Genomic DNA, 12,020 nt, shown 5'->3' with positions numbered 1-12,020 from the left:
ACATTGTACTATATACGGGAGTCGAGGACAGACGTACACAGTGTACTATATACGGGAGTCGAGGACACACTTACAAAGTGTACCATATACGGGAGTCAAGGATAGACTTATACATTGTACTATATGCGGGAGTCGAGGACAGACTTACAAAGTGTACTATATACGGAAGTCGAGGATAGACTTATACATTGTACTATATACGGGAGTCGAGGACAGACGTACACATTGTACTATATACGGGAGTCGAGGACACACTTACAAAGTGTACTATATACGGGAGTCGAGGACAGACGTACACATTGTACTATATACAGGAGTCGAGGACAGACTTACAAAGTGTACTATATACGGGAGTCGAGGATAGACTTACACATTGTACTATATACGGGAGTCGAGGACAGACGTACACATTGTACTATATACGGGAGTCGAGGACACACTTACAAAGTGTACTATATACGGGAGTCGAGGACAGACGTACACATTGTACTATATACGGGAGTCGAGGACAGACTTACAAAGTGTACTATATACGGGAGTCGAGGACAGACGTACACATTGTACTTTATACAGGAGTCGAGGACAGACTTACACATTGTACTATATACGGGAGTCGAGTACAGACTTACAAAGTGTACTATATACGGGAGTCGAGGACAGACTTACAAAGTGTACTATATACGGGAGTCGAGGAGAGACTTACACATTGTACTATATACGGGAGTCGAGGACAGACTTACAAAGTGTACTATATACGGGAGTCGAGGAGAGACTTACACATTGTACTATATGCGGGAGTCGAGGACAGACGTACACAGTGTACTATATGCGGGAGTCGAGGACAGACGTACACAGTGTACTTTATGCGGGGGTCGAGGACAGACGTACACAGTGTACTATATGCGGGAGTCGAGGACAGACTTACACAGTGTACTATATGCGGGAGTCGAGGACAGACGTACACAGTGTACTATATGCGGGAGTCGAGGACAGACGTACACATTGTACTATATACGGGAGTCGAGGACACACTTACAAAGTGTACCATATACGGGAGTCAAGGATAGACTTATACATTGTACTATATGTGGGAGTCGAGGACAGACTTACAAAGTGTACTATATACGGGAGTCGAGGATAGACTTATACATTGTACTATATACGGGAGTCGAGGACACACTTACAAAGTGTACCATATAAGGGAGTCAATGATAGACTTATACATTGTACTATATGCGGGAGTCGAGGACAGACTTACAAAGTGTACTATATACGGGAGTCGAGGATAGACTTATACATTGTACTATATACGGGAGTCGAGGACAGACGTACACAGTGTACTATATACGGGAGTCGAGGACACACTTACAAAGTGTACCATATACGGGAGTCAAGGATAGACTTATACATTGTACTATATGCGGGAGTCGAGGACAGACTTACAAAGTGTACTGTATACGGAAGTCGAGGACAGACGTACACAGTGTACTATATGCGGGAGTCGAGGACAGACGTACACAGTGTACTATATGCGGGGGTCGAGGACAGACGTACACAGTGTACTATATGCGGGAGTCGAGGACAGACGTACACAGTGTACTATATGCGGGAGTCGAGGACAGACGTACACAGTGTACTATATACGGGAGTCGAGGACACACTTACAAAGTGTACCATATACGAGGGTCAAGGATAGACTTATACATATTACTATATGTGGGAGTCGAGGACAGACTTACAAAGTGTACTATATACGGGAGTCGAGGATAGACTTATACATTGTACTATATACGGGAGTCGAGGACACACTTACAAAGTGTACCATATACGGGAGTCAAGGATAGACTTATACATTGTACTATATACGGGAGTCGAGGACAGACTTACAAAGTGTACTATATACGGGAGTCGAGGATAGACTTATACATTGTACTATATACGGGAGTCGAGGACAGACGTACACAGTGTACTATATACGGGAGTCGAGGACACACTTACAAAGTGTACCATATACGGGAGTCAAGGATAGACTTATACATTGTACTATATGCGGGAGTCGAGGACAGACTTACAAAGTGTACTATATACGGAAGTCGAGGACAGACGTACACAGTGTACTATATGCGGGAGTCGAGGACAGACGTACACAGTGTACTATATGCGGGGGTCGAGGACAGACGTACACAGTGTACTATATGCGGGAGTCGAGGACAGACGTACACAGTGTACTATATGCGGGAGTCGAGGACAGACGTACACAGTGTACTATATACGGGAGTCGAGGACACACTTACAAAGTGTACCATATACGAGGGTCAAGGATAGACTTATACATATTACTATATGTGGGAGTCGAGGACAGACTTACAAAGTGTACTATATACGGGAGTCGAGGATAGACTTATACATTGTACTATATACGGGAGTCGAGGACACACTTACAAAGTGTACCATATACGGGAGTCAAGGATAGACTTATACATTGTACTATATGCGGGAGTCGAGGACAGACTTACAAAGTGTACTATATACGGGAGTCGAGGATAGACTTATACATTGTACTATATACGGGAGTCGAGGACAGACGTACACAGTGTACTATATACGGGAGTCGAGGACACACTTACAAAGTGTACCATATACGGGAGTCAAGGATAGACTTATACATTGTACTATATGCGGGAGTCGAGGACAGACTTACAAAGTGTACTATATACGGAAGTCGAGGATAGACTTATACATTGTACTATATACGGGAGTCGAGGACAGACGTACACATTGTACTATATACGGGAGTCGAGGACACACTTACAAAGTGTACTATATACGGGAGTGGAGGACAGACGTACACATTGTACTATATACAGGAGTCGAGGTCAGACTTACAAAGTGTACTATATACGGGAGTCGAGGATAGACTTATACATTGTACTATATACGGGAGTCGAGGACAGACGTACACATTGTACTATATACGGGAGTCGAGGACACACTTACAAAGTGTACTATATACGGGAGTCGAGGACAGACGTACACATTGTACTATATACGGGAGTCGAGGACAGACTTATAAAGTGTACTATATACGGGAGTCGAGGACAGACGTACACATTGTACTATATACAGGAGTCGAGGACAGACTTACAAAGTGTACTATATACGGGAGTCGAGGACAGACTTACAAAGTGTACTATATACGGGAGTCGAGGAGAGACTTACACATTGTACTATATACGGGAGTCGAGGACAGACTTACAAAGTGTACTATATACGGGAGTCGAGGAGAGACTTACACATTGTACTATATACGGGAGTTGAGCACAGACTCATACATTGTACTATATACGGGAGTCGAGGACAGACTTACAAAGTGTACTATATACGGGAGTCGAGGACACACTTACAAAGTGTACCATATACGGGAGTCGAGGATAGATTTATACATTGTACTATATACGGGAGTCGAGCACAGACTTATACATTCTACAATATACGGGAGTCGAGCACAGACTTACAAAGTGTACTATATGCGGGAGTCGAGGACAGACTTACACATTGTACTATATACGGGGGTCGAGGACAGACTTACACATTATACTATATACGTGGGTCGAGGAAAGACTTACACATTGTACTATATACGGGGGTCGAGGACAGACTTACACATTGTACTATATTCGGGAGTCGAGGACAGACTTACACATTGTACTATATACGGGGGTCGAGGACAGACTTATACAATGTACTTTCTACGGGAGTCGAGGACAGGCCTTCACATTGTACTATATACGGGAGTCGAGCATAGACTTATACATTCTACAATATACGGGAGTCGAGCAAAGACTTACAAAGTGTACAATACGGGAGTCGAGGTCAGACTTACACATTGTACTTTGTACTGAATAGTGGACAGACTTACACATTGTATCGCTCGGGAGTCTAGCACATACTACGATAATATGTTATTCATATTAAAAAAATGGTGACATGATAGAACACGCATTCGAACTTGAATCAAGTTCGATTATTAAAATTCAAAATAGGACTCCATTTGTGTACATGCATAATGGAACCCGTTAGAAGTTATAATTATCAGTCCCCAAACATCTGTGTTGATGAAAGCTGTATGATGCTTCCACTAAAAGCCCATCATGTACCAGCATTAAGTACTCTGATACATCTACCAGAACAAATAACATTAATCACTCTGCTGAATCGGGTGTTGGCCTTATTGGATTCACTTACACGGAGACAGCATAAAACAAATCAAATCCCTACGCGACATATGTAAATAGGTTTGTATTGGGTTATGACTGCACATCAAACGCTGCCAATTATTCCCTTTGCGTCCCACCAGGTTTCATCAGCGACTGTCACTGAATGGATGACATACGGGGTGTCTGATCAATGCCATTAGCGCTGCTTCACAATGTCGTCAAAACATTCGATCGTCACAGCGCATTTCACAGCAATCCCAATGAATAGAGATGGTTGCTATTTCTATTATGTTGATGGTGTTTTTGCAATCACCTGCTTTCGCACCTCCCATAAACGTATCCTGTGTTTCAGAATACCATTACAACCGGATATGTCCTGTCCTACCCTCGTTGTTATCGGGGCATTCAACGTTGAGTGAAGTACTCAAGTGAACATAGATTATATTGCCTTGTGGTGTTTGGAGACGTCAAATGCACCGATGGTCCACGACAGTATGGTTGGGTTCTCCGTCGTCTGGATTTTCTTGTTCATTGGTGAGTAAACGGGATATGATTAGACTATGATATGATTTCAAGTTAGCGAACAATCTTGCAGGAGGAGGGGGGCTGGTGTTTTGTTTGGGGGCTAGTTAATGTTTCAGCTACAAAACCAGATATTTATTTAAATCAATACAATGAGCCTGACAACACTTTGCAACAATGTAAATATTGTGGCGGACAAGTATCCGTGTCGTGTCGTTCCCCCCGTTACTTTCGGAGACGAATATGTCCCCAGTCCCGAGGGAAATACGGAACAGAAAAGGTTCCCAGTCCCTTTGGATATATGGATCAGAATAGGTCCCCTTTGTGTGTCTCCCCTTTGTAATTCCGAGCAGAATACATGTTGGTTCCCAGTCCCCAGTGTGTCTCCCACCGGTAATTCCAGGGCAGAGCAGAATAGGTTCCCAGTCCGCCGTTTGACTCCCCCAGTAATTCCAGCGCAGAGCAGAATAGGTTCCCAGTCCCCCATGTGTCTCCCCTAGTAATTCCAGCGCAGAGCAGAATAGGTTCCCAGTCCCCTGTGTGTCTCCCCCTGTAATTCCAGCGCAGAATAGGGCTCCAGTCCCCTGTGTGTCTCCCCCAGTAATTCCAGCGCAGAATAGGTTCCTAGTCCCCTGTGTGTCTCCCCACCCCCCCCCCCCCCCCCCCCCGTAATTCCAGCGTAGAGCAGAACAGGTTCCCAGTCCTCTGTGTTCCCCCCCCCCCCCCCGTAATTCCAGCGCAGAATAGGTTCCTAGTCCCCTGTGTGTCTCCCCCCCCCCCCCCCCCCCCCCCCGTAATTCCAGCGTAGAGCAGAACAGGTTCCCAGTCCTCTGTGTTTCCCCCCCCCCCCCGTAATTCCAGCGCAGAATAGGTCTCCAGTCCCATGTGTGTCTCCCCACCCCCCCCCACCCCCCACCCCCCCCACCCCCCCCCGTAATTCCAGCGTAGAGCAGAATAGGTTCCCAGTCCTCTGTGTTTCCCCCCCCCGCCCCCCCCCCCCCCCGTCATTCCAGCGCAGAATAGGTCTCCAGTCCCCTGTGTGTCTCCTCAGTAATTCCAACGCAGAGTAGGTTCCCAGTCCCCTGTGTATCTCCCCCAGTAATTCCAGTGCAGAGCAGAATAGGTCTCCAGTCCCCTGTGTGTCTCCCCAAGTAATTCTAACGCAGAGCAGAATGGGTTCCCAGTCCCCTGTGTGTCTCCCCCAGTAATTCCAGCACAGAATAGGTCCTCTGTGTGTCTCCCCAGCGCAGAGCAGAATAGGTCTCCAGTCCCCTATGTGTGCCTTCTCCTGAGGAGAAGAGATCCCCAGTTCTCTCCCTATGATTGTCTCTCCAGGTCATGCCCGGGTAGAATACACACCCAAGGGACCTCCGTGGTAAAATAGGTTCCCAGACCAAATGTTTGACAGACATAGTTATATATACATATGTTTAATCCGTGAAGATTCGGATTAGAATTGATCTTTACAAACCCACGTTTGTCTACGTCGTGACCAATGGGGATAGGGTGGTCAGGGTCGCTGACTTAGTTGATGCATGTCATCGTATCCCCATTGCGTAGACTGATGCTCATGATGTCAATTACTGGATTGTCTGGTCCAAAGTCGATTATTTCCAGACCGCCGTCAGATAGTGAGTGAGTTGTGTTTAACGCCGCTTTTAACAGTATTACAGTTATATCACGGCGTGCCATCTTAATGTCGGAGGAAAGCCTGAAGTTATCAGGTCTTAGACGTTTATCATAACGGTGAAACCCACGTGCACGGGTATGGTGCTGACAAACCTAGAAACATAATCGGGGCGAACCGGTATTCGAACCCACAATCTTAGGTTTCTGGCGTGCCCAAGAGGCGCTGGCCCCCCGTGCACACACACACACACACACACACACACACACACACACACACACACACACACACACACACACACACACACACACACACACACACACACACACACACACACACACACAGACAGACACACACACACATACGTCAGATAGCTGGAATACTGCGTTTAAAAACAAACAAATATTAGTGTTTACAGGACTGACACGGTGGAGGTTTTTCTGTTACAGGAAGAGCACAGACAGACACCTTTGTTGGTGTGGATTTTCCTGGCTTTTGTAAGCAGACATGTTCAGCTTCATGCCAAACAGAGTTCCAAGCCACATCCACTCATTTCTGTAACTGTGACGAGCCCTGTCCTCGCTTTGGTGATTGTTGCATCGGCTATTTTGAGACCTGCCTAAACCTACAAACAGATAATGACATCATCTCATTCTTGTATGACATCAAACGGAATCTACAGTCTCCCCGTGTCGGCTACAATGATGTCGGTAGAGCTGCTAAATACTCGACTTGTATGACGCTTCATGCCACTGAAGTCACATCTATATATATGATCAGCAAATGTCCTGTCGAGTTTAACAACGACATCGTCAGGGACAAGTGCGAGGGAAACGCCTACCCGTTTGATGACCCCGTCACCAACAGATGGAACCTTTATGAGATATTCTCCAGCATTTTCTGCGCCATGTGTCATAATATTCCCAGGCGAGATATGGTGGTATGGAACTCCACATTACGCTGTCCAGATTCCGGCCAACCAATAACTATGGATTTCATCACCAGTAGACCACCACCGTTTACGGTTTGTAGGACTCGTGTTGAGTACCACACTTCCTCGAAGATACGTCGTTGTAATACAGAAGAACCTGCTGCATCATGCGATACGAACAGCACAGGGTACGGTTCCCTGTCTTTCAGGGAACTAAATCTGTTGTGTCACAGCTATATCACCAGCGTAGCGGACGGAAGTAGTCGTGTCCACAGAAACCCCCACTGTATGGCATGCAGTACAAACAGGACTTTCACAGAGGAGTTAAGATGTTATCTTCATTTCGTTAATGCAGATGGACTTCCTGGTAACTTAATTGAATATCGTAAGAATATTTCACCTATGGACATGACCTACATCTTCTACAGCCAATCTGGAGCAATAGTTTCAGAACCTATTCTTTGTTATGACAATCAAACCGGGAATAGCATCCTCAAAACATGTGAAGATGGGGTATGTTCGAATTCTACTTTGATAGGTGATGAGTGTTTTTATGTTAAAAATGTACAAAATTCCTTCGAAAACAAAAACTTGATCCTTAAGCTGCAACTTGATACGACCGAGGAGACACCAGATCTTCCAAGGATGGTTCAAGGCATAAGGTCATCCATGACAATGGCCACAATAAACACAGGAGACAAACATGGCCTCCACGTGAACAACCGAAGCATTAGAATAGTATATGCTGCTTTAACGCCTTTGAAAACGAATATGAGTGACTTTGTTTACAAAATTGATTTTGAAGTGGACATTGATTCAATGCTGTCTGATGCCATACGACTGTTACATATAGCCCTTTTACAGTATAGACACACAGACTCAATCGATGTAACGCTTAGCAAGATGGTGATGTCTAATGTACATGACATTGACACCGTGGAATGTTCAGCTGGTGAAAAGACTGTATTCACAAATATGCCAGTAGTGGAGTCTGGTAGCAAACTGTATGGTATGTTTGCAAAGTCCAGCATGCTGGTTGATCTGGAGCAAGGAGTCTACTCAGTCCTACTTAGCCACCATTACGGAGTTTTACATCTACAGGAATTTGTCTTGTGTCTGTCTGAGGCGGAAAACACGTATCTCAATCACCCCACAAAATCCAGGCTTGACGACTGTCAGACGGTCGCTTTCACCGAGAGCGAATATAAGCTGACAGAGCATGAACAACTGAAGCTGAATAAAAATGGTCATGTAATATCAAAAGGTCAGTACATAATTAAGGGCGATGTTGCACATGTATGTACAGATGTTTTAAAATCTCTTCTAGCCACCGTGCAGGCGGACCACATGGCTCATGGGACGAGACTGTACAAAACAATATCCCTTGCGATTGCTCTTGCCTGTGTGAGTTTATCTCTCTGCACAAAACTGATACAGAAAGACTATGAAGAGAAACACAATAAGTTCCAACTATTCTTAATCTCCTGTTTAATCATAGCCTTCGCCTTAGATTTGTTAGAACATGAGCCAGATTCATTGACAGGGTTGTCAGTGTCAGCTTTACAACATTTCGTATGGCTGTTAGTCTTCATGACCCATATGCTCCACGCGTTTTGCCTGCTAGAGAAAGCCCTGAACTTGTTCAAAGACACCAAAACCAAACCTCGCTGGCTGCTTCTTTTAATTGGGTGCATTTTGATAGCATTGATCGTGGTTGTTGTGTGCCTAGTCCTTGAGAAAGAACATTCTACGTTGTACGTCGGGTACGGCCAAGGTCGAGTCGTGCGTTGGATGGGCAGTTGGCAAGCACAGCTGGTGTCGTACGTTTTGCCTGTAGGAGTGATGTCACTTATAACATCAGCCTGTCTAGGCTACACTTTGTGGTACTGCTGGAGACTCAGTCACAGATACGACTCGCTGAAAGGAAGACTCTGCTGTCGATGTCAGAATGATGTCCTACTTACCCTTCTGCTGGTTCTCCTCGCTTCCTGTGGGGTCAGTGCTGAGTATACCCGTATCAATGCCCTCGAAGAACTGTATTACACAATGCATATTGTCATGGCGTTCTTCCTGGTCCACACGCTTGTCGTAACAAACATGGTCATACATCCGTGCACTCTGTCCACCGGTCGCGAAGCAGCCAACTTTGATGCTATTCCTTCTGGGAGAACCTCCCCTGACCTTACACATGCTCAAGTGTTTACTGTCCCAACAGGTAAAACAGTAAGTGAGTGAGTGAGTATATTTCCCCCCGCGTTAAGCAATACTCCAGCAATATTACTGCATGGAACAACAGAAACGGGCTATACGTATGTCTCCAAACATGGTGAAGCCGTTGGCGCTTTATATGCATGTTTGTCCTTGCTGGAATAACGGTAACCCTGTGAGTTAAATTTGGTCTTCAGCAACCCATTGTAAGAGGCGACTAATGGGATCGGGTGGTCAGGGTCGCTGACTTGGTTGACGCGTGTCATCGACTTAGATCGATGCTCATATGCATGATATCAACCACTTGATTGGCCGACCAACACTCGATTACTGTACAAACCGCAGTCACATTGCTGGTATAATGTTTTAAAGTAAAGCAGTGCTTTGCCACGAATTTGTTACAAGTCATTTGTATGGATGGCACGATCATCCTCTTATCGTATGTGATGCCAGTCGAGACCATGAGTCTGCCACCACTGTACCTATTGTGCTCTTGTATAGTGCCTCTCTCCACGCCGTCTACAATCACGGTGTCTGCCATCTATAAAACTTAACCAGACTTCGATTTATCCGAAAGTGTGGTGTTGACGACATCCAAACTGCAGTGAGTGAGTGAGTTGGGTGTTACGCCGCTTTTAACAGTATTCCAGTAATATCACGGCGTTTTCACGGAGGAAAGCCCGAAGTGATGCAGGTCTCAGACGATTGCCACTTCGGTGAAACCCACGAGCACGAGTATGGTGCTGACAAACCTAGAAACATAATCGGGGCGAACCGGGATTCGAACCCACAATCATAGGTTTCTGGCGTGCCCAAGGGACGCAACTATGCACAGCGAATCGCGGCACCTTAGACGACTGGGCGACTGGGCCTCCTCAACGCAATGAAGCGTACATATTGATCCTGTGTAGAGTAGTCTTTCAAGGCCTTCCTGGTGGTTGGTTGTTTAACAGCCTCACAGCATTGTTCCAGGGGTCTGTAAATAATCGTGGCTGAATCAGACAATCCGGGGACTGATCAATCCAAGCAATTGGGATCGATGACATGCTTCAACCAAGTCAGCGAGCCTGACCACCCGATCCCGTTAGTCGCCTTTTACGGCAAGCATGGGTTGCTGAGAACTATTCTACCCCCGGATCTTCACGGGTCAGGCCTTCCTGCACCCACCTTAATCTTAACCCCACCTGTTCCATCAGTCAGGATATCACACAAAGTGTCTGGCATCTGCATTATGCAATTGGACGGCTTCAATTATGCTTGTTGCGCGCACTTGTTTCATTTTCTGCCATGTACACTTTTCCTTCTCTGTATTCGATCAATGAACCACGTGGCTATCCCATCGCTCTTTCTACCTTAGAAATGTCACTCTAATGAAATATGTATACATGCAATGTGAGTGTTGTGCATAGTTCAATAATTTTAGAACTGTATTGTGAAATACTTTCTCTTGCATGCATAGCATGCATGCGGCATTATAGAGGTGCGACATTAAAATTATTATAATCCATCTTGAGTTATATTTGTTTTTAGTTTCACTTGTTGAATTTGAATGAATGCACATTCATTAAAGAGAGATCGTTTGTGGGGAGGATTATTTAAAATGACCAGGGGCTCGTTTTTCAAAGCGTTCGCTACGACTGCGGTATCTCTAAAACTTGACTTTGACTTACGATAGTCGAAGCTCTTTTCGCTCATTGACATGGGCACATCCTACGAGTGAGTGAGTGGGTTTAACGCCGCTTTTAACAGTATTTCAGTTATATCACGGCGTGTCAGCTTAATGTGGGAGGAAAGTCCCAAGTAATGCAGGTCTCAGACGTTTACCACTTCGGTGAAACCCACGAGCACGGGTATGGTGCTGGCAAACCTAGAAACATAATCGGGGCGTACCGGGATTCGAACCCACAATCATAGGTTTCTGTGGCTTGCCGACTGCTAGGACAGACTCGACAGTTGTAGTTTGGCTTTGACACGACTAGTACAGGTGGGACGCTCTGACAATTGGTTATGGGATAGTGTGTATGTGTTGTCTTACGCCACAGGCATCAATATTCAGATTCAGATTCAGATTCTTTATTTTGTCCATAGACCACCGACGGTGGTACAAGAGCATATATACAGTACAGAAATAATTATAATGTGTACACCAAGAAGGCTGTGTGCATTTAGATTCAGAGTAGTAAATACAAATGATGTTTAACGCCGCACTCAGCAATATTCCAGCTATATGAGGGCGGTCTAAATACAATTGAGTCTGGGCCAGACAATCCAGTGATTGACATTATGACCATCGATCCACGCAACTGGGATACGATGAGATGCATCAACGATGACATGCATCAACCAAGTCAGCGAGCCTGACCCCCGGATCCCGTTAGTCGCCTCTTACGACAAGCATAATCGCCTTTTACGGCAAGCATAGGTTGAGCTATTCTATCCCAGGGTCAACAACACAAGCTTCACCTCAGACACGTGAAAGTACGCAGTAGACAGGAGATCATTGCTGTAGTCGCCT

The 12,020-nt window shown here is 45.5% G+C and overlaps 1 protein-coding gene across 1 annotated transcript; it reads left to right on the top strand.

Moving 5' to 3' along the window:
* The first annotated feature begins 4,696 nt into the window (after positions 1 to 4,696).
* Positions 4,697 to 9,532, top strand: LOC139461975 (uncharacterized). Its single transcript, XM_071243467.1, has 2 exons — positions 4,697 to 4,751; positions 6,816 to 9,532. Exons 1-2 carry the CDS (start codon positions 4,697 to 4,699, stop codon positions 9,530 to 9,532), a joined length of 2,772 nt encoding a protein of 923 aa, XP_071099568.1.
* The last annotated feature ends 2,488 nt before the right edge of the window (positions 9,533 to 12,020 follow it).

Source organism: Haliotis cracherodii, unplaced genomic scaffold (genome assembly GCF_022045235.1).
Source record: "Haliotis cracherodii isolate W230 unplaced genomic scaffold, xgHalCrac1.p SCAF_15, whole genome shotgun sequence".
NCBI lineage: Eukaryota > Metazoa > Mollusca > Gastropoda > Lepetellida > Haliotidae > Haliotis > Haliotis cracherodii.
Note: the sequence above shows the minus strand (reverse complement) of the source record. Positions and strands in the feature narration are given on the sequence as shown.